This window comes from Talpa occidentalis, unplaced genomic scaffold, assembly GCF_014898055.3.
Source record: "Talpa occidentalis isolate TD23 unplaced genomic scaffold, MPIMG_talOcc4v2.1 talOcc4.13, whole genome shotgun sequence".
Classification (NCBI taxonomy): domain Eukaryota; kingdom Metazoa; phylum Chordata; class Mammalia; order Eulipotyphla; family Talpidae; genus Talpa; species Talpa occidentalis.
The window spans coordinates 15,433,697-15,457,062 of NW_023601322.1; the positions used below are offsets into that span (position 1 = coordinate 15,433,697).

The following is a 23,366-nucleotide window of genomic DNA, read 5'->3' on the forward strand; positions in this document are numbered from 1 at the left end:
CTCAATCTGAATAATAGTCCCTTGTGTCTTAACATTCATTTTCCACTTCCTTCTGCTCATCTTTATTTTATACCACTGGATTCCCAAGCCCTGGTCATTTGTGGGGTACTGTGCAGAAAGCAACAGATGTCAGTTTCCTGGCTCCTTGCCTTCCTGGAGAGGGATGTTGGCAGGTTGGACATGTGCATTTAACACAGAGCTGTTCTGAGGGTCTCAGCTAGTTACGCCTCTAGCTCTAACTTCTTTCTTACATCTAGCTTAAATGAAAGTACAAAACATTTACGCAAATGCTAAGCTTAATGACTAAATCCATCTGCTATAAAATAATTTTTCTAAGGATATTTAATAACAAGGACCATTTTAGAAGCCCTCTGATAGGGAAAAAAAAAATAAGTCAGTCTAAGAATAAGTTTTCATATCACAAAAAAAGCTGCATAAAATCCTTTGCTTCAATGTTATATTTCTCTCAATTTTCAAACTTTGCTATTACCTCAAATGTTGACCATAGCAAGCTACTTAACCTTTTTTTAGATCTTGGGATTATCATCTATAAGTGGGGGATTATTTATACAGTTTACTCACAGAGCTTATTTATCAAGTCTCTTCTAGAACTTTTCCCCTCCTTTTGAGGCAATTAATGGGGCTTTCCTGTTTATATACTGGAATACCATACCAGGAAAAAAATAGCAATTATCAAAGTACCAAGTATAATAGGTTCCAGAGTCACAAATATTGGTGATAGATGCATAAAGCAATCTTGACTTAATTACATTGTACCAAGAGAGAATTTAGGATGTCTGGACCAAAACAAATTTTATCTATTAAAAGAATCTGTTAGGCAATGAAGGACAGGACAATTTCAAAGAGCTACCTACTGAAAAACAGATGAGCTTATACATGAGATGAAATTTCACCGGAGGTAGTATAATTTTCTTCTCTAGAACTGATTGATTGTATTGGCTCCGATAACATCAAATCAATATGTCTCCTACTTAGCTGTGCCAATGATTTATTTGAGCTAACTGGCCTGAAAAGTGACCCTCTTGTTTCACCTGCTAAATGATGTATGACCTCCCATGACCTCTGCCTCTGACTGATTTCAGCAGAATGGAGCTCTCATGTGGTACCCTTGATGAACACCCCAATGGTGGCCTACAAGTGGCTCTGGGAAAGCAATTGTATTAATGTATTATAGTAATTTATTGGCAGTTTTGTGTGATAGCATATTTACTGAAATGAGGCCTGCCAAAAAGATCAGGTTATAGCAGGAACACATGATTTCCCAACCAGCCATAAAAAATAAATCAAATGCCTTTTCTGTCCAGTGTCAGCCACCTCCACCCACTCCTTGTCCTCAGTCCTCAGACAAATTGAAGTACATGCCACAATTTGCAGAGGGAAAATCAAACTCAATTTCGCAGTACAATGAAGTGAGTTTTGGTCTTGTCATGTCCACTGACATATTGATCCCTAGAAGATTGAAAAGATCAGAATGCGCTGGGTTTTTGCTTTTATAAATAAAAATGTGTAGAAATGTGGTGTGTAAATGGAGGACAATAGAACACTTTCATAGTTTTACGAAGAGGCAAGAACTCCAGGGGGCTAATGTTGTAAAACAATGGTATGGCATTATAGTCACTATTTAAGATGTCACATTTCTTTTCCCTTTAGAATTACAGACCAGAAGACAAATGGTCTCCTAATCCAGGTTCATTTAAAGTGCAGCTGATCATTTCACAGCTAAAAGGAATTTTCACTAGTGGTGGAAAAAAAAAAAAAGTACCCTATCTTGGCCTTTGGCAGAATTGATGTCAGATCTATAATGCCATAAGCACAACACTCCATCAAACATTTTCTATTTAACCTGAAAGGGGACTAAGCCGAATCACTTACACCTCCACCACTTACACATGATTTGCAAGGTGCAGTGATTGCAGCCTGCCTGAAACGTGTAAAGACCTCATGGTTACTCACGTCTAAGATGAATCATTAAGAAACGGAACCACATTATTAGGAGGTGATGATGAAATTGCAGGAAATATGATAAAATACCCTAGAACCCAGTAAGCTAAATTTCCAGCACAGCAGGTGGAGGGAAAGGAATGAAGAAATGTTTTCAGGTGGCAGCATTTCAACTGTTATGACAACAGGATGACTTTCTAATTATGACTTATTATCGAAATACTGTGAAATTCTCCACAACTCTGGAGATTGTTACTGCATAATGTGTGTTGCCCTGTGCCACATGTAAAACTACTGCAAACCTGCCTCTTCATGCTTTACTGGAAGCAAACTGAGGCACAGATCAACATCCCTGCCCAACCACACACAGGAATTCAAAAGAGAGAGCTTCCTCATTGATCCTAAAGTCAAAGGATTTGAGGCAGAAGGAGCTTTTTGTTTGGCATGATCTTTTAAAAATTATAGCAATGCCTTGCATTACCATATTCTAAAGTAATTACTTGCAGTAAGTAAAGATAAATTCATTAATAATTACACAGTCTTATTGTGAATCCCAGAGTAAAATTATTTGAGGTATTTTTTTTTTTTTAGCCGACAAGAGAATGACTTACTTCATCAATCAGGTTGACTGAAGTAATGATTTTCTTAGAATTAAAATTTGTTGAAAGCTCTAAGTATTTCATCTTTTAGGCTAAGAAGCATGTAGTTAATGTCACAGCTAATACATTTGTCAGTCTGCTAATTTTCTTTTTCTATTAGAATAAGTAAACATCAGCCCTTTCTTAAAAGCATACTATTTACCATGTGTCAAGAGAAATGCAGGAAGAACTTATTTGAAAATCATGAGGTAAGACGTTATGAAATGAACAGGAATCACAGGGAGACAATGAAGAAGTAACATGAAAAGGAAAAGCAATTATTAATTCCAAATTGATGACCCGTTTGTCTCAAGGTGAGTGGGGTGGGGGGATGGAATGGCATTTAAAGGGGAACTATAATAAAAATAAAATCAACCCCCAAACTCAAGCCAGACATATTGGAATATATGAAAGAAGAGATGGTTTGTAAGAAGTGGTTCAGATAAAAACAAGAGCAGGAGTAAAACAAAAGAAGGCTTATAAATATACAATGGAATAAAAGAAAAAGATCTTGCCCATGTGATATTAGATGAGAGAATGATTCTTCAGATATGCTTATTATTTGAGAAAACAGTTATAGAGATTAGAAGAATTATTTCCTATCTTTTAAGGACATAATACACTTATTTAGCCATATTGTATACTGATGTTGTTAGTGCTACTTGGTTCATTATGGATCTACTTATCTAACAATTAGGCCTTCATCCTAGCTAGCTGTTCCTCCTCTTCCTTCTCTCTTTCTATTCCTACCTCTCCTCCCCCTTAGACTCTAACAGAAACAGAAAGGACTTCTGGTTCTCATCTCCACCTCTGAATTTTCTTAGAAGGGGGTCATAGAGATGTTACTTCCTTTCTAACTTTTAGCATCTTCATTTCTAAAAGTTGGAAGTAGCACTCTACACAGATTCTGATGCTCCTTTCTGGCCCTGAATCTCAAAGATAAGAACCCTGGAAAGTGACTATTGAAAGGCACAAAGTAAAGCTATGGGATTAAATGTATTTCTATAAAAAGTGGTTTTGCAGGTGTTTGTACTTTTAACTAGAGTCTTGGAGTCTAGCTTTAAATCATAGTACCCATGTGTTCAATTGAAGAACCAAGACATTTTCCAATATTCTCTAGTGGGCGCACCTAGACCACATATTAAAAGTATAGAATTGGTATTCAGGATAAATGAGCAAACTTCCAAAGGAATGAAAGCACCTGTAACCATTCCACTGCTTGCAAGGCAGGTACTAAGAGCTGCATTAAAATATCAGTAACAGGAAAGTAGAGATATCAGTTACAATGATTTTAAATGTGAATGAAAGGGCTCCTTACCTGGCTGAGACAGAAGTGGTGTGTAAGGGACTTTCGGTTCTATTGCACTCATTGGTGGAGGTAGCAAAGGGTTGGCAAAGCTGCGGAGTGGATGAGTTGGTCGAACACAGGCCGTGGGGATGGTTCTGCTTGGTGCCTCCTCGCTGCTGGGATGTTCAGACTGGGTTGGGGGCATTATGGATGGCTGTTGTGTGGTTGGTCCTTCGCTCACCGCTACAATGGAGACAAGAAAAACCATTCATTACTCCAGGGCCAAGCTTGTTTTCCCAAAGTCATTTGAAGGACCCCTGGGGTCAATTCACACAAATAAACCAGGGTCTGACCAATCTCTTCTTCAAGTTACGAACATCTCTGTTCCTCCTCCCTCATATAGCGATGGGATTATTACAGCACTGCCTTTTTAAAATAGCAGAACCAGATCCAACAGGATAGAGATCTATCTTTCAGGAGGGGAAGTTAAAATATATACAGCACTGGCCATATTGCCTGAACTGTCTGGGCCCTGTAATCAGAAGTGATGAAGCGAGAAAAAAAGAGTTATTTCTCCTTTCATAAGTAGCAATGTCAGTGAAATTCAATGTACCAAACCCAGCTACAGTTGCATTATTATCTACCAGCCAATATGCCAATTTTTCTGTGCTTTAAAAATGCTATGTCAACTGTCAAACAAATCAGAGTTCCTGCGCTCAAGGCATTGCTAATAAAACGATAGAAATAATAACCACTATCATTGTCCATAACGAAATAGGAGTAAAGTTACTAAAAAGTTATGAGAGATGACTCTGCTGTAACAAGTTGCCTGAATGCAGAATTGTAATTTTTCCTCTTTGGTAGCAAGTCTTACAATTTTCGATCAGATTACTGTAGTTGAGGAAGTTTCACATAATCATTTCTGACAGCATTTGGGTATTTGGACAGATTTATGTATGGAAACACACCTTTACTGCAGAGAACATGGCTGAGTCAGACTCAAGTATTTGCCAGCAGTATGGACACTGTAACTGATTCTTCATATTCACAGCCAATAAATATAGTTTAAATTGTGAATGAAAAGAGCTGCTTGGTAGCTATGTGTTGATGTAACTATTTCAGAATATTTCTTGAGAAAGTTCTACTGGGGCCTCCCTGGTGGCACAAGGGGTTAACACGCAACCTATGAGGTTGTCCGCAGCCACTGCAACGTGAGTTTGATCCCGGCCGGCCAGGGAGCAACTTACATGGCGCAGCAGACCTCTCCCGATTAGCCTGCTGCTCCCCTCAGCAGTGTTTTTCAGTCAGTCTGCCTGTTCTGTTCCCCACTCTGTTTTCTGGTGAATCCTCTCAACCCCCTATACCTCTAGTCTGTACCCCAGCTCTTGTATGCATAAATAAATAAATCTTTAAAAAAAAAAGTTCTATTGGATAAGTTGAAAAAAAAAGAAGCAGTGATAGAATATCTCACTTTTGAAAGAGAATTTTTAATCAGGAAAAATCTCAAGATAATTAGGTTGAGGGATAAACTCTCTGGGAGGCTCTAGGAGGCCAACAAAGGGCAGAATGAAATAGAAGGAAAATCTGATAATGCTGAAGGGAAAAGAGATTAAAGATACAAAAGATCAAGATATAATATTAAAGATATGCAAAAGTGAAATGTCCTTGGAGTTATAACCCTGAGAGTATTTGATATTAAAACTTGTTTTTCTATATTCACAAAGGGCTAGAGGTCCCAGAGCAGCCCCAGGCTTACCCCATTCAAAAATGGAGGTTGAGAAGGTAGAGGGTTGGCTGAGGACAAGCATATAGCCACAGAGCAGCCAGAGCCAAAAAACAGGCAAAGACTTAATAAAAGATACACTTAAAGGAAGATGTAATCAAGGCAGCAACCTGGACAGAACTGACAGCATGTGGAGTTTGAATAGTCCCTTATCTCTAGTCTGGAAAGTCCATCCAGAGGTGGTAAGGAGGGTACATGCCTGCAGAGTCTCAAGGTTAAAGGGGGTGGCTGCAAGGAAAACTTTAAGGCAAATCCTTGGTGATACCAGTTCTCAACTAAAGACAAACTATATAGTTTTAGAAAAAAAAATAATGTGAGTTTTACTATATTTAGTTTAAAGAACAACCAACCAATGGTTAGTTGTCCAGGTGAAAACATCTCTCACAGCTCTAAATCAGATCAAGGCAGCTAGAGGAACCTGGATCTTGGTGCCTCTTTATTGCCAATGGTTTGGTTTTTATTTTTATTTTTTTAAAGATTTTATTTATTTATACAAGAGCTGAGATACAGGCCAGAGGCATGGTAGGGTGAGAGGATTCACCAGAGACAGCAGGGAGCAGAACAGGCAGACTGAATGAAAGCACTGCTGAGGGGAGCAGCGGGCAAGGCAGGAGAGGTCTGCCGTGCCATGTGGGAATCTCCCTGGCCGGCAGGGACTTAAACTCACGCTTCAGAGGCTAGGGACAGCTTCACAGCACTATGCTCAACCCGCTGTGCCACCAGGGACGCCCTGGCTTGGTTTTTATTAAAGGATCTATGTCATCACTGAAAATAACCCTCTAGGGAAAGAAATTTAATAATTTTCCTCATAAATTTAACTTAAGTCTGTCTATTGAAAATGGATTGCAATTAACACACATCATATTTTAAAACTGCTTTAGTCATAAAGAAATCATGTTCTGTGCTGTTTTTCTTTTTTTATTTCTTCTTTCTTTTTAATTCCCTCCTTATTTCCTTTTTTATTTCTGAAGTGAAATCTTTGAAACTAAATAGATCTAGAGTAAAATATTGTGACCATAACCATAATAAAATTTATACAAATTTTTTTAGTTTCTGAAATTTAGTTTCTTCTTCTGAAAAAAAAAATGCTTTTTGAATTTTGATGATGCCACTGAACTTTTTTTTTAAAGATTTATTTTATTTATACAATAGCTGGGTACAGGCTGGAGGCGTGGGAGGGTGAGAGGATTCACCACAGACAGAGTGGGGAACAGAACAGGCAGACGGACATAAAGCACTACTGAGGGGAGCAGCGGGCGAGACAGGAGATGTATGCCGTGCCATGTGGGTTTCTCCCTGCGCAGCCGGGAATCGAACTGGTGCTGCAGAGGCTGTAAACAGCCTTACAGTGTTGCACTCAACCTGCTGCACCACCCGGGAGGCCAGTCACTGAACTTTTTAGGTCCCACCCCTTCCTAGGTTTTTTAATGGTACTTATCAGCATCGCTATAACCAAAAATTCTCAATACGCCCAGTACTACATTCTCAGCCTTCAGCTGGCATCATCATTCCCATGAGCAACATCATGATAAGATTCTTAAGGTTGAGGAAATAATAAACCTGCTCTTTAGTAAAATTGAGTCTTAGTACTGTAGTAGGATAATCCCTAGGAAAGGGGAGGTTTCACGTTCCTTATGTTGAAGGGTGCAGCTGGGTAGGGAGGTGAAGCTAGAAAAGAATGGGAGAAGGACTGACAAGGAGGAAGAAGCAGGAGGAGGAGAAGAGGAGGAAAAGCAAGGCTGGAGAAGAGGACTTGGAGGAGGCACACAGGCACAGAGACACATGAAGACGCTGCTCTTGCTTCTTGGCCTTGGACTTGTACTAGGATCTTGGGGGACATGGAAGGAGACACTAGAAAGGGACAGAGATGTCATTGAGAGACCTATGGGGAAGCTGACAATAGCAGCCTTTTCTTTGGCTTGGATTTTGATTTTGTTCTTTTCCTTCCAAACTTGTCTGGCTCCTTCTGCCCTTTTCCTATGGTTCTGCACATGAACGTGCCCTAGACTTGTGGCAAGCTTTTGGGCCTCAGTGGTCCCACTTTGGGCCAACTCTGTTTGTCTTGACATTTGCTCATGAGAACATGGGTAATGTTGGGTGTCTAATTGGAAATTATTTTAAGCTCTATTCTTTTTCTTCTCTCTGTTGCATACTAATTGAAGTTCCTTTCTGTTGGAAGTCTTATGCACAAGAGTATGTTTTGTCTTGATGTGGTGGATGGTAGAACCCATTTAGAGCAGGCAGGTATAGGGCCTCTGGGATATTCCTCAATTCTGCCCTGTGGCAGTACTACACACTACACAGTAAAAAAAGAAAGTGCCTAATCTTGAGCCTCCCTGGTGGTGCGAGGGGTAAGCACCGCACTATGAAGCAATCCACAGCCTCTGCAGCATGAGTTCGATCCCCCAGCTGGCCAGGGAGCAACCCACATGGCGCAGCAGACCTCTCCTATCTCTCCCGCTGCTCCCCTCAGCAATGTATTTCAGTCAGTCTGCCTGTTCTGCTCCCCACTCAGTCTCTGGTGAATCTTCTCACCTCCTGCATCTCTGGCCTGTACCCCAGCTCTTGTGTGCATAAATAAATAAATCTTAAAAAAAAATTGCCTAATCTAATCCATTAAGTGACAAAGGGATACTCGTCCTATAGATGAGATACATCTATTCCTGCTCCTTAGGGGACTGCTTTGGTTTTGTTTAAAATGATAGATTTTCGGGCCTCCCCGGTGGCGCAGCGGTTGAGAGCTGGGTTGCGAAGCTGCCCGCAGCCTCTGCAGCGCCGGTTCGATCCCCGGCTGCTCCCGGCCACTGGAGGAGGGTCCCACATGGCGCGCAGACCTCTCCTGCCGCCCGCTGCTCCCCTCAGCAGTGTACTTCGGTCCTTCTGCCTGCTCTGCTCCCCACTCTGGCTCTGGTGAATTCTCTCGCCCTCCCGCGTTTCTGACTGTACCCAGTGCATGTATAAACAAAACGAACAAACAAATAAATAAATAAATAAATAAATAAAACATGCCTCTTTAAAAAAAAAAAAAAAAATTAAAAAAAAAAAAAAAAAATGATAGATTTTCTGAATACTTAGCACAATGGACAGACATAGGTTTTCCACAGACAATTCATAATTCTTATGCTTTAAGTGTGAACAAAATAAATGCTTTTCAGAAATGGCTGACATTTAAAGCAGTACTCTTAAACAAACACAACAGCAACTGCCCCATTGGAGAAGGTTTCTCCTTTCACAGGCACAAGCTTCAAGACACCTATGTGAACAGACTGGCTGGGTAACATGCCATTTAGCAATGCTAAGAGCTCTAAAAGCAAAGAAAACCTCCTTTCGTCCACTAAGTGCAGCCTCCGTGCACTTCAGAGAGTAAAGTGAGAATCAAGTATGTGCTGGCAAGGGATGCATTTTCAAATGAAATAGTAGGAATTCATTGTCAAATAGCTTACAATTACACAGCAGCGTCAAATCTCAAGGCACTTTATAATAATTAACGTCAACATATAAATAATTGCTATGGAAAAATTGGCAGAAATATTATAAAAACAGAAATGGAGATTTTTCTTCTTTCTAAAATTCCAACATTTAAAAGAAAAATAGCATGACAATACCTCTGAGCAAAGACTTGAAGACCTGAAGACTTCCAGGAACTCAACTCACTCATTAATCTCAGAAGATCAGCATCACCAGTGTACTTCATTAACCCTAGTTCCTCACAACCTAGATTTTTGAAAAGATTCTAGAGAAAGCTCCCTGACCTCCAGTGTGCATCTGATTTTTATGCATGTCAAGTCCCATTTGTTAGTTGAACTCCAATTGGGGGAAGAATTGGGGCAGGAAAATAACATGGGCAATACTGACCAACCACCCTCCTAACTAAGACAATGTTAGAACTGAAAGGAATAGTGGGAATTATCTACCCTTCTCTAATGCCCACCTGTGTCAAAGGTGAGGAAAGGAGGCACTGATTTTATAACGACTGGTATAAATGAGGCCTCAAGACCATCTGATCATTGAAGTTTTCAAAATATAACACTACTTTTTGCATCCCAAGGATGGTATGTTTGCCTACTGAGGCTAAAAGTGAAATTTTAGTAGGAAGAGGGAACATTTGTCATCTTAGTCACCTAAATCTTTATTGACGGATCATTGGAGATGCATAATGCAAACATATTATGTCCTATATCTTTCCTTTCTTTTGATAGGAAAAGAAATTCAATTTTATATAACTCAGAAAGTAGATCTTTGGGGGCAGAGTATTAGAGATTTATCTTATAAACTCAAAGTTCTTTCAGATAACTTTGGAGGAAGGAGAGTCACTGCACTTGACACAAATTTTTCCTTCTCTCGGTGTGCCTTTCACTGTTTTTCAAGGGGACTAATAAGACATCTTGAGCCAGAGTCATGAAATGTTTTCTGCTTGAGAGAGAGCAGGGATGTTTAGTGTTCTCCATGGCATTTAGAAGCCGATCCTGATGGCTAGAAGTTAAATGTTTCTGACAGTGATTTAGAGAATATTTAGTTTCTTTGAAAAGAGAACACTTACTTTTTTCTTTTCCAAGCAATCACTTGGAAACACATTAGTTCCTATTCCTTTTGCATTGCACACAGCTTTGTCAAAAAACAAAAAAAAACAACAAAAAAAAAACCTTGAAGAATGACTGAATATATATTTTGAAAATCTATGAAATCTTGACCAGGAATAGAATGTGCTTTGCCTTTGATTTTAGATGAGATTCAAAAAGTTACTAAGCTAAATGCTCTCTAACAAATCCTTTATTGGTATCATGTTATATAATAGTTACATTTTACATTTAACAGTCCCATTTAACTATATTTAATAAGTCCTTTTAAAAGATTGAGAAATATAAAAATCTAAGGAATTTTACTCTGAAAACAATCTAAGAAGACTAAATTTTCCATGTATTTATATCTAATAGGCCATATTTTCTTTGAGAGCAGCTTTAGGTTCTTAATAAAACTGATTGGAAGGAACAGAGGTTTCCCAAATACCCTCAGCTGCAAATATACACGGCTTTCTTCACTATCAGAACCCTGCATCAGAGAAGTCCTTTATACTCTAACCACAGCTATATACAATTCTGTGGTCATAACCACAGAGTAAAGAAATCTGTATACTAATTTATTGTTTTCTTTACCATTGAACTGTAAAGTATGAAATCATTTTCTCCACATCCAAAGAAAAAGAACGTGTAAATGGGATATTGAATTTTCAGAGGGAGACTATGCCTTTAAAAAAGGAAAAGAAATGTTAGGAACATATCACGAACAAACGTAACTAGTTAGAACATAGATGAAATCAAAAGAAAGTAGTAGATAGCTATCAAATAGGGAGAAAACTAAAGTAAAACTTTAACCTCTACTTTTTGCTGGGAGAGTTCATTTCAGCTGCTGAAGAAGGCACTTGTGGATTCTGAATTGTTTAACTCAAATGACCTTCCTAGTTGTTCTAGATTTGGAAATTTTGGGTTGTTGAGCCTCCCATATTTTCCTCATTTAATTTCCGTCATTATGGTTGGAAGGAATATTGTTCCTTGAGTTTGTGCACACAACTCTGTTCCATAGATCTGATGTGCAGTGAGAAAAAGAAAAATAAATCTAATTCTCTCTTGGCAGATTTTTGATGCCTTTTAATTCTAACCTTGCTACATCTAAGAAATTTATGATTTCTTAGAGCTGTTCCTGTAGGGCTAGAAAAAATATAGCTTACCTTACAAATATACTTTATTGCTGTTACCATCTTATCTATTACAAAACATCCAATCTCACATCAGCTGCTGAGTCACCTGTTCTTAACTAAGAGAAGAAAGCCATAAAATCAATTTTAAAATGCTGTGCTTGAAGAAAAAAAAGTCAAATGGCATCGGAAAAATCACCAGGGTGTATATAATAGCTTGAGAATTTCTCTTCATTCCTACTTTGTTTAAACCAAATACAATACTATTCTAAGGATACAAAACCAATATACAAAAGGCTGCTGTGTTTCTATACTCACAAATCACCAGAGAAATTAAGAAAACAGTCTCATTTGTAGTAGCTTCAAAAAGAATAAAATATTTAGTAATAAAATTAAGCAAGTAAGTAAAAGATATGTATACTAAAAAATTATAAGATACTGATAAAATAAGTTGAAGAAGGCATAAATAAATGGAATCCAATCTAATGGTTTGGAAGAAATGATATTGCTAAATGTCCACACTACCTAAGCTAATGTACAAACTCAATGTAATCCCTATTAAAGTTCCAATGACACATTTTCACAAAACAGAAGACAAAAAAGCACACAATTTCTATGAAAAGAAAGGATCCTGAATAGTCACAGCAATTTTGAGAACACCACCAACAAAAAAAAAAGTTGAAGGCATCATAATTCCTGGCTTCAAGCTATATTACAAAGTCACAGTAATCAAAACAGTATGGCAGTTACATAAAAAACATAATCCATCAAACAAGAGAACCCAGAAATAAATCTATTTATTTATGGCCAATTAATTTATGGCAAAGGAGCCAAGAATATACAATGAGGGAAAAAACAGTCTCTCAATAAATTGTTAGAAAATTATCACATGCAAAAGCATGAAACTGGACTTTAATTTTACACCACAAACAACAATAACTTCAAAATGGATTAAAGACTTGAATATAAAACTAAAATCATAAAACTCCTAGAAGAAAATATAGGGGGTTAAACTACTTGATATAGGTCTTGGAAATAATTTCTTGGATTTATCAGTAAAACCTCAAATAATCTAACTCGTTAACTACGTCAGGTTAAAAAACTCTACACAACTAGGGAAACCATCAATAAAAAGAAAAGGTGGCCTATGGAATGGGAGCAAATATATGCAAACCACAGATTGGATAAGGGATTGATATCTAAAATATATAACACCACTCAAGAGTGACCAAACAGTATGATTTTTAAAATGAACAAAAAGTTGAACAGACATTTTTACCACATATATGTAGAAAGGTAGTGGAACCTCACTAACCATCAGAGAATGACAAATCCAAGCCACAGCAAGATATGACTTGCCAGGGAGGCTATTAACAGAAAGACAAGATAACAAGTATTGACAAGGATGCAAAGAAAAGGTAACTCTTTTGCATTTTCAGTAAGAATATTATCTGATACAGTCACTAGGGAAAACAGTATGGAGGTGCCTCAAAAAATTAAAAAATAGAACTACTATATGATCCAACAATCCCACTCTTTTGGCTATAGATATCCAAAGGAAGTGAAAATGGCATCTGAAAGAGATATCTGGATTTCCACGTTCATGACAACATTTTCACAAGTGTCAAGATATGGAAGAAACCTAAGTGTCTGTGAAGAGATAAATGGATAAGAAAGATGTTGTATAGTATACACACAATGGAATGTTATTCAACTATGAGAAAGGAGAACCTGTCATTTCAACAACATGGATCAACTTTTAGGGCATTATGCTCAGTGAAATTAGTCAGGCATTGTAAGACAAATATTGTATGATTATAACTTGTATGTGGAATCTAAAAAGATAAACCCATGAAAATGATACTAGAATGGTAGTTACCAGGGATTGGGAGCTAGGGAAAAATAAAGAGATGTTGGTTGATGAATACAAAATTCCAGTTACAAGATGAAGAAGTTCTGGTATCTAATTATAGCATAGTGATTATAGTTAATAACACTGTACTATATACTAGAAAATTGCTAACATATTAAATGTTCTCACCTCAAAAAAATTAAATGGTAATTGTGTGACTTGATGGTGGTATCAGCTAACTCTATGGTGATCATCATTTTGCAATATATAAACACATCAACACATTGTGCACCTTAGACTTACATAATGTTGATTATATCCCATTAAATTTTAAAAAAAATAATAAAAGCAAAAGATAACACCACTTTGGAAATATTTTTTCCAACAATTATTTCTTCAGGTTAAAGGTATTACCTGATTTAACAAAAGAAAACTAAAGCATTCTACAGTATTGTGAATACTGTACCCAAGATTCAGCCACAGGATCAATGAGACATCTTTAACTATAACCAACAGACACTTAAATAAGAATATGTTGCAGGATAGTCTTGATTATTAACCTCCTAATTAGAAAATCTATTAATTTCAAGCACCCATCACATCATTGTTTTACTGAACTACTTAAACTTTGTTTCCCTATAATTTCAATGAAATATACTGTGAATAGATTCCTAAAGAATCCATCTAGAAATATGAGAGTGGGATCCAAAAGGACTGAGTATCCTAGCAAGAAAATTCTAGTAGCCAGGTCATAGGCAAATCAATACTTTCTTAGGATAGAATTCAAAATGTAACACATTTGGTAAGATTTTCTTAGTATCATTCATTTCTACTTAAGGAAAAAGAAAGGAAAATGCATTACACTTACATTTTCCTGCTCCGAAGCCTCGATCCACTGACAAAGTTGGGAATGGCACAGGCCGGAGGGTAAACTGTGGGTGGGGGTAGCCACATGTGGGAGATGGAAGGATTCCTGGGTACTGGGCACTTTCCAGGGTTGGCACTGGGATGGCACTCACCACAGCTGCAAAACAAAGATGCTACTGATGTTATTTTTATCTTATGTATCCACCTCACAGGCAAAAAAGGAAATGTTACATTTTCACATTTTCAAATTCATGTGCAATTTTCATATAGTACCATGTAGGTTTCTCTACTTCCTTCTTACCACAAAATCCTATTCTTACTTTAGAAAAGTCAGCTCACTGCTCCAGCATCTTACTATGGTTTGTCACCTGAGCCCTAAAACTTCGTGGTTTCAAAGAAATGACTAACCAAATCATAATCAAGTCACCTTAAAACTTTCTGATTTTTGCTTTTTTGTTTGATTTTTGTCTCAACTCTTGCATTAGAATGTTGGGTTATTTAGGAATCAAATATATTTGGTAGAGTAGGCAGAGGAAATGGGAATTTTCTGTAGTTCTGTGAAAGAAGGTAATTCCTTCTTGAAACATGGTTCAGAGAGAGAAAAGCAAAGTATATTTTCAGTAATCAAACTTAGAATTTATATATAAGTAGAGAAAAATGCCTTCAAACAGTCAAAACTATGCAGCATAGTGATATATCAGTTTATCTAACAATGTTTTCTGGGAATACTGAACATCATTTAGTTATACTGACTTAAACCCACAGATAAATATCTTACACAGTATTTTCTATGTTGACTGAGCATTGTTCAATTCCATTATTCAATACCTATTTTAATGGTATCACATGAAATGTGTATTTACTGTCATTGTAGTAAGTTTTCATCTTACGGCCTCTTATAAAATGTTTAGTTATTCCCTACCTCTCCTTAACAACAACAACAAAAAAGAAGTTTAACTTCAGAATGATCAATTTTAGCAGTATAATTCTGTCCATGAAATTAATGAAGTTGTTTCTATTATATACATGACTTTAATTATAACCTAATGCAATTTCTGAAGTTCAACAAGCACTGGCACACATATTTACACAAAGAAAATCTTGGTATCTTATGTAAGTAACTTCCTAACAATAGATACAGATTATATTGCATTTATTATAAATTAGAAATAACACATAGATTTAAAATATATTTTCTAACTTAAAATCTAAATTCTTTATCTTAAGCATATGACAGTTAAAATTTAAAGGGCTGCTTCTAGTAAACTAGTTTTTACAATTGCATTACAGATTTTTTTTTTCAGTGTACTTATACTACTCCTTGAACTACATATTAACATGTTTATTTGAACTGAAAAATAAAGTCAGTCCTTTTCAGAAAAAAAATATTTGATTGATTGGTTTGACTATGGGGACTATCTTAAGTAAGTTAGGTGATGGGTGCTGTCCATGAATTGAAAGGAACATAACTCAATAGGATAAAGACATTTTTCTGAATATTGTATTAATAAAGGTGTATTATAAGTGATACTTCAGTGTTTCCAACCCTGTCTTACTTGTACCTTTAAGTAAAAAATAAATTAAGTTGTATAATTTCTTTATAAGTATTGGTGTACCTATTAAAAACCAAGACATGAGATAACATGAATATCAAATACTTTTGAAATTCAGGTGTTTACTAAAATTTTGAATATACTTGAAGGGGAACTATCTAGCTGTTATTGAAATATTATTAAAAAAAGTTTGAAAGTGAGTTTCTAGTGTGATGCTAGCATATAATGGGAAGAATTTCAATCACTGAGGGATTTCTATAAAAATCTCATAGTTGCAACACCAACCCACACATTATACAAATAAGGTTTCTCAGTGTTTAGATCAATAAAACATTGAAATAGAATTTATGTCATAGGTAACATTCATCCATGGATATACAGAATGATTGTTCAAAATAAGCCTCACTCATTCTATTAAGTGGTAGAGGACTTGAATAACAATCTACCTATACGCTATTGTGCAGAAATAGTAATTGTACCATTAGCTTAATTCAGATAATATCAGCAGTTCATACTTATGGTTACATAAATTAATAATATAAACATAAAATTTCAGTTTATAAAAATGTTATTTTTTAAAAATAAGACAAATGATCAATAAAAGGCAATCATAAAAAAATGACATTTGTATGTTATTCTGTGGGGAAAGTGAATTGTAGGTACAAGTTCAAGGAGAGGAACTTCATGTATTTTGCAAATGGCTGAAGGTGGATATTAAATCAATATGGTACTTTTATGATTTTGAATCTATTCAAAACAGTGGTATATCAGAAAAATGACATCTTTCATAGACATTTATCTTAGAATGTTTTAAATTTTAAATTATAAATGTGTGTGGCAATGCAAAATTTCCTGAAATTATTTTTGGGAAGACCTCAATGAAAATTTAACAATAAATGGAATACAGTATCAAAAATGAAGATATTTTATAATCAGTAAGCTATTTTATAAAGAGTAAATTGTGGATACACAAACACAAGAACAGACTTCAGGGAAAGGAAAGGAAAAAAAAAATAAGCTGACAAGGAAACTTTTAAAAAGAATCAGAGATTGAAGCCAGATACCAGTAAAAACGTCTCCATAGTCCTCAAAGAATAGGCCTTAATTTTTTCCCAGTATAATGCTAGATACGTCATATCATTAAAGTGAGTTAATAAGGATTTTTTAGAAGTGATATTTAGAAACTCACTGAAGACTTTTAAAGTGTTTTGATGCATTATTTAGTTTCCTGGGGTATAGAGTTGTAATAATAATAATAATAATGAATAATAACAATAATATACTTGAAATATTTGTAAATAAGAGCCTCATAATACCACAAAGTTTATATATATATATAAAAATACCACTAAGTTTATATATATATATATATATATATATATATATATATATTTATATGCAATCTAATATCCCAGTCTCTCCATGCAATCAAATTAATGACTTCACCTAAATGGAATCACAGCATAGTTATTCAGGTTGATTGCTGGATAGCAAAGGCTTTCTGTGTTGACAATTTTACTTATAAACGAATGTGACAGGAGAGTCTCCTTTAGCTATGGAAGGCACCCACTCCACAAATTGTGCGCATTTCCTTATTATTACCTGAACTTAACCAATATCTTATAATACATTTAGAAAAAATAATTTCATAAACATTTCCTGGACAGAGTTGATTAAATTGGAATCAAGGAACAAACTAATTTGGCAAGGCACAGAATCTCTAAGTTAGAGAGTTGAGAGAACCCAAGAGACAAAATTTACATTCTAGTTCCAAGGCCATTGTCGAAGAGACATGCTACTTTCTAAGAGTTTTGCATTTTGACTATTAACCTTAGTACAAATGGTTTGCATAAAAGAAAATTTCTTTAAAATAACAGATCTGTTATCTACTTCTGCATGTCAAAATTCTTGTTTTATTTCCTGACATGAAATAGAATACTCAGTAGTCCAAAGCTTTGGTTTTGAAGTATTTTGATCCATGATTTATTTCCAAAAAGGCACAGAAATCTATACCAATGTATAAGAAAGTTCTGGAAAAAAAAAAAAAAAAAAAAACATTGCAAAGTAAGTTGGATACAACATTTTGTATTGTATTCCCCCATAGATGTCACTTTTGAGAGCAGAAACATACTCATACTACAATTCAAAGCATTCACTGCACTGCTTTGTTTATGTAAAACAATTCAGAGTGATATCATCAAGGATTTTCAATAAATCTCTGTTCTGTGGCCAAATATGACAAGAAATCTCTTCTGACACTGCTTGCTGACAATAGAATTTATACCTCACACTGATACACAAAGATTTTTTTATGTAGAAATTCTCTCAACAAATGAACAGGCATGCAGATATTTGAAAAGTTTACACCATTCTTTAAAATGTTAGCATTAAGCAGGACCTATAAGAAATCTAAACTGGAGATTTTTTCGATGCTACAATTTTAAGAAATAAAACCCTTTAGATCTTTCCAAACATGATAACTAACAGAATTGAGAGATCTGTTGAGGAGGAGAGGTGGACAAATAGAATAGTAAAAATAATAATATTTTGAAGTGAAAAGTAAAATAAGATGATTTTTCATTCTGCCATTTCTTTTTTTTATTTTAATTTTTTAAATTTATTTTTGCGAAAAAGAACTGGGGTGTAGGCCAAAGGTGCGGCGGAGGGGGTGACAGAATTCTACCGAAATAAACTGCTGAGGGGAGAAGCAGGCGAGACAGGAGAGGCCTGCTGTGCCATTTGGGTCAGCTCCTGACTGGGGATCAAACTCAAGCTCTAGCAGTGAGAATACTGAGACTTAACCCCTAGGCCACCAGGAAGCCCTCTGCCTCTTCTTTACCATCTCTTTCTTGCAATGTAATCTGGATTATTTGAAAATTTAGTATCTATTGCTCTTGATAAATATTCTCATATCCTTTACATTTTCAGATGTTCTCTGATGAATGAGTGGCATACACCTGCATGCACAAATCCCACCAAAGACCTTTTAAGGAAAAGCATGAAAATTCACAAATATGTGTTCTCTAGTTATTCTTAACATAATGGTAGAGTGCCCAAGAACTGAGTTCAGAGAGCATAGGCCTAGTACCTACTTCTGCCACTTGGTAGCAAGTGAGTCAAAGTGCCTAAGGCACCGCCCACTGACCCCCACTGCATGATACTCACACCCTGTGGAATTCCCCGCTGCATCTTACCAGGGTTGGTCTGGTACCCAAAGAAATGCAGCAGAAGTGATGGCATGCCACTTCCAAAATCAGGATTAAAAATACTGAGCGCTGTCTCAGAATGCTCACTCTGTGTGGAGCCAGGAGTCACATCTTCTGGCTGTGCGGGCAGATCTGAGAGAGGCACAAGTGGTCGGAAACTAAAGCTCTCAGTCCAGGAGAATATGAAAATCCTCAGGGACAGATTCAGATCCTGAGCTCGAGCTATCTGGCTAAACGGTTCCTGTTTTTATTGCTATTTTGGTGGGGGTGGGGGTGGGGGGGGGGTGGGGGTGATTTGTTACACAGGAATAATAACTATAGATTGATTTGAGCAAGCCACTGAGGCTCTCTATTACTTACTTTTCTCATCTGTAAAGCAGAGATGGTAGTAGTCCCACATTTATGTGTAGTGCTGAGGATTAAAAAAAACTCCTCCACAGAGAACTGGAGCAGATGGGCAATTGTGAAGCTGCAGTAGAGCGATGGAGCTGTGAGAAGACCCTGGTGACTCCCCACAGCCTTCACTCACCTGCACCTCGCCTGCACCTTGCCCTTCCCAACTGACCTTCTTGAATGAGATGGGGAGCCGTGGTAAACATCTGGTTCATTTTGACACTGTGTGTCTCAGACAGAAGATGAGGCTTCAGGGAAGGTAGACTGATCTAGGGCAAAGTGTTCTGAGATGAGGCTGAGGCATCACACTGCTTCCTGCTCTGCAGCCCAGAGCCTTTGCCAGTACACAGGGGTACCCCCACATTAATCTTTAACAGGCACCCCCACCACCCAGAAGCCCTCGACTGAGATGAGAAAAGTCAAATCTATAAGCTGCTAGTAATTAAGACAGTATTAGGTGACATAAATGAAAAAAGAAAGGGATCTTTATTTTTCAGATTGCTTTAGGAAACCTTTCAAAATACTCTGTATTTTGCATTTCATTATCCACAATTCTTTACTTTCACCAACTCTGCCAAATCCCTTCTTGGTGGCCCCATAAATTCTGATAAGCAAACCATTATTTGTTTTGTAAAATGCTCCTTAAAAACACAATTTGTTCTCCCTACAGGCATTCTTTTTGAGCTTAACAGTCATATTTCGATGGTGTCTACACAATTCTACTGACCTGTTGATTTTGATAATCCAGCAGAATTACTAATCAACTAATTTTATTTAAAATGTCATTTGCTTAGAGAATTACCAAGAACCAACCTGTCTTTTCAACTCTCATTCACTAACAACTCTTTTTAAGCTCACTTAAGCCTTCTTATGCAAAACAACTTACACTGCACTACGGAGCTACAGAACAACATACCAAAATAAAAAGCTACCACCTACAGAAACTCATAGTAAGAGAAGGGGAATGAAGTAGGTCATTCATACTCAAAGAATAAAAACTGATCTTAATAATGTTCTCAGCAAATTAGTATTTGGAATCACATATTAGGTGATGGTATCATTTCTAATGCAAATTTAAATGAGCTTTGAATTTTCTGCTCCTTGTCACTGCTCCCACAGTTGTAAGGATGTTACACTGATGTTTACAGTGCTAGGACAGTTGTTTCCAGTCATTACTCCTAAGAAAGCATTCCTGGTCTGGGCATGCACAGGGCTGCAGTGTGGTGGAATGAATGCTTGGCTCCAGAAGCTTGTTACACTTAGGATACTAGCTTCCAGTACCATGGAGGTTAGGGGCACACAAAAACTTGGACAGGGAATCAAATGCCTCAGCAAATGGGATTATCTTCTACCATGACAGATGCTTTCAATGTGCATCTGTGCGCAGGAGGGTCTCTTCTAGTATAACACTTAGTCAATAGACCCTTCATTTATAAAGTCTACCTTTTCTCATGCAGCTTTATTTTACTTCTCAATAGCTTCTTTGACTCATTGAGTTCTCCAACAAGTGACTAAAGCAGATGGTGGACATGGCGGAAAACAAGAGCTGTCACATCTCTCTCACAGTGACTGTTCTAGAAAACCCCAAAACCAATAGCCATAAGCATCCCCTGACTGTTCAAAGGCAAAACTGTAGGCCTCCTCTGCCTGTCATTTTTACTAGACCCTTCCAAATGCAAAATTCTGAGATTTCTTTCATCCTTCAGAGGATGATTTTACATTATTTTTTTCTTCATATATTTGCAGGAAGAAGAGAAAAAAGCCAACATGAAATTCAAAGGAATTCTGACCAACAAAGTCTGATAAGTTTGATTATTGGAAGTTATAACTGATACGATTGTACAGGTCATTTGCTTCAACCTATTATCATTCCTAGCTCCAATTCCCTACCTCTCCCCCAGCATTTCAGAAGAAGAAATCACAAATTGAAAATGGAAAGGGGATGCTTGCAAGTTCATATGAATAGATATATTCTATTGAGTAATAACATGCTAGAAATGTAAGTAAATCTAACTCTCTAGGAATTGCAGTCAGCTTAAGAAGTTGCTCATCTGAGATTCCAGATTTAGAAGTTCGGGCTCCCTCGCCTCATTTGGGATGACTGAAGGAGTTCAGGCCCCTTTAAACTGCATCACCAGTTCAGTTTCTCTCCTCCTCACTCCTGCATCCCTCAGCTTCACAGGTTTTATTCCCAAAAGTTCTTACTAATACGCATGCTGGATCCCTATCACTGTCTCAGAATGTGATTCTCAGAAACTGAACATATGACCCTTTAAAAATTCAGGAAAGGGCCTCCCCGGTGGCGCAGCGGTTGAGCGCTGGGTTGCGAAGCTGCCCGCGGCCTCTGCGGCGCCGGTTCGATCCCCGGCTGCTCCCCTCCCGGCCACCAGAGGAGGGTCCCGCATGGCGCGCAGACCTCTCCTGCCGCCCGCTGCTCCCCTCAGCAGTGTACTTCGGTCCTTCTGCCTGCTCTGCTCCCCGCTCTGGCTCTGGTGAATTCTCTCGCCCTCCCGCGCTTCTGACTGTACCCAGTGCATGTATAAACAAAACAAACAAACAAATAAATAAATAAAACATGCCTCTATTAAAAAAAAAAAAAATTAAAAAAATAAATAAAAATTCAGGAAAGCTATACCCTACGCTTTTGATTTCTTACAATCACTTTTATTTAGAAGAAGAAACAGAATCATTTGCCCGTAAAATGGTCATTTGTCTGAATATTTGAAATGCATCTTTTGTCAGCATTTATAGAAAAGAACACTGGACTGGGGGGTCAAATAATCTGGGTCCTTCTCATGCCTATGATATCAGCAGTATATGTATCTTATGAGCTTCAGCTTGCTTAGCAGGGGGGTGTGTCTTGGGCATTACTTAGCATAGCATGTGCCACATAACGTTTCAACCAAGAAATATAATTTTAGGAAAAAATATTTTATACTCCAATGAAATTAAATACATTTTCCTGTGGATTTCAAGGCCTGCAAAACACTTCAAATAGTCTATACTTTATTGCCTAAGTAATTTTATAGAGCATGGCGAGAAATGTCAAAGAGGGGGAAATGATCTTACAAAAACAAAGATTCCTAAGTGGAACTGCAGGTATCTTTATACGTGTGCCTAGAAATTGGAACAATGCTCTGATCTGAGTTATGCAAACTCGATACAAGACTTGAATACTCTAGGGCCTCCCCAGTGGCGCAGCGGTTGAGCGCCGGGTTGCGAAGCTGCCTGCAGCCTCTGCAGCGCCGGTTCGATCCCCGGCTGCTCCCCAGCCTCCAGAGGAGGGTCCCACATGGCGCGCAGACCTCTCCTGCCGCCCGCTGCTCCCCTCAGCAGTGTACTTCGGTCCTTCTGCCTGCTCTGCTCCCCGCTCTGACTCTGGTGAATTCTCTCACCCTCCCGCGCTTCTGACTGTACCCAGTGCTTGTACAAATAAACAAATAAATAAATAAATAAATAAATAAATAAATAAATCTTAAAAAAAAAAAAAAAGACTTGAATACTCTAGTTAGTCCAAATAATTGCATTGGGGTCATCAGTGTTTGCATATACTATTCTCAATGAAGTCAGATCTTTGTCAAGACAGAAATCTATAATTTTTTGGGCCTACTTCAAGTTCTCATCAGTTATGTCAGTTGCAGAGATTATCAGATAGCTGAAGAATTTCTTTTTAAATCAACTTTGATTATATGTCAAAATCATCTCCTTTTGTTAGATATAGCTTTGTCAGTACAGAGATTGAAGAGAGAAAAGAATGAAATCTAACTATTTAAAAATATATATTCAATTATCTATGTCTATTGAAATTTTATTAAAGCATAAAATACATTTTAAAAGTTGGAATATCGTTAAATAGTGCTCAGTGGGTTTTTTTTCCAAAGTGAAATGCCTTTTTGCCGTCATCTATGGCATGAAATAGAACATTATGGCAGTTGTCCCCATTGTTACTTCTGGTCACTAATAACCTCCCCTTAGGAGTAACTACTCTTTTGAATTCTAGCCTCATAGATTATTTTGCCTGCTTCCTAGCTAATCATAAATTGAATAATGTGGATGTACTAGGTTTCTGTCTTAGAACATTAGGTCTGTGAGATTCTTCATATTGTTTTTGTCATTTTTGTTTGTTCATTTT

At 37.1% G+C, this 23,366-nt stretch overlaps 1 protein-coding gene across 2 annotated transcripts in view; it reads right to left on the reverse strand.

Moving 5' to 3' along the window:
• DCC (DCC netrin 1 receptor) overlaps nt 1-23,366 on the reverse strand; it is a 1,038,093-nt gene that overhangs the window by 26,992 nt on the left and 987,735 nt on the right. For both annotated transcript variants that reach the window (XM_054694039.1, XM_054694040.1), the window contains exons 26-27: nt 14,084-14,239; nt 3,919-4,131 (exon numbers count right to left, since the gene is read on the reverse strand). In XM_054694039.1, the coding sequence (XP_054550014.1) occupies nt 3,919-4,131; nt 14,084-14,239 (369 nt within the window). The remainder of the gene's footprint in view (nt 1-3,918; nt 4,132-14,083; nt 14,240-23,366) is intronic.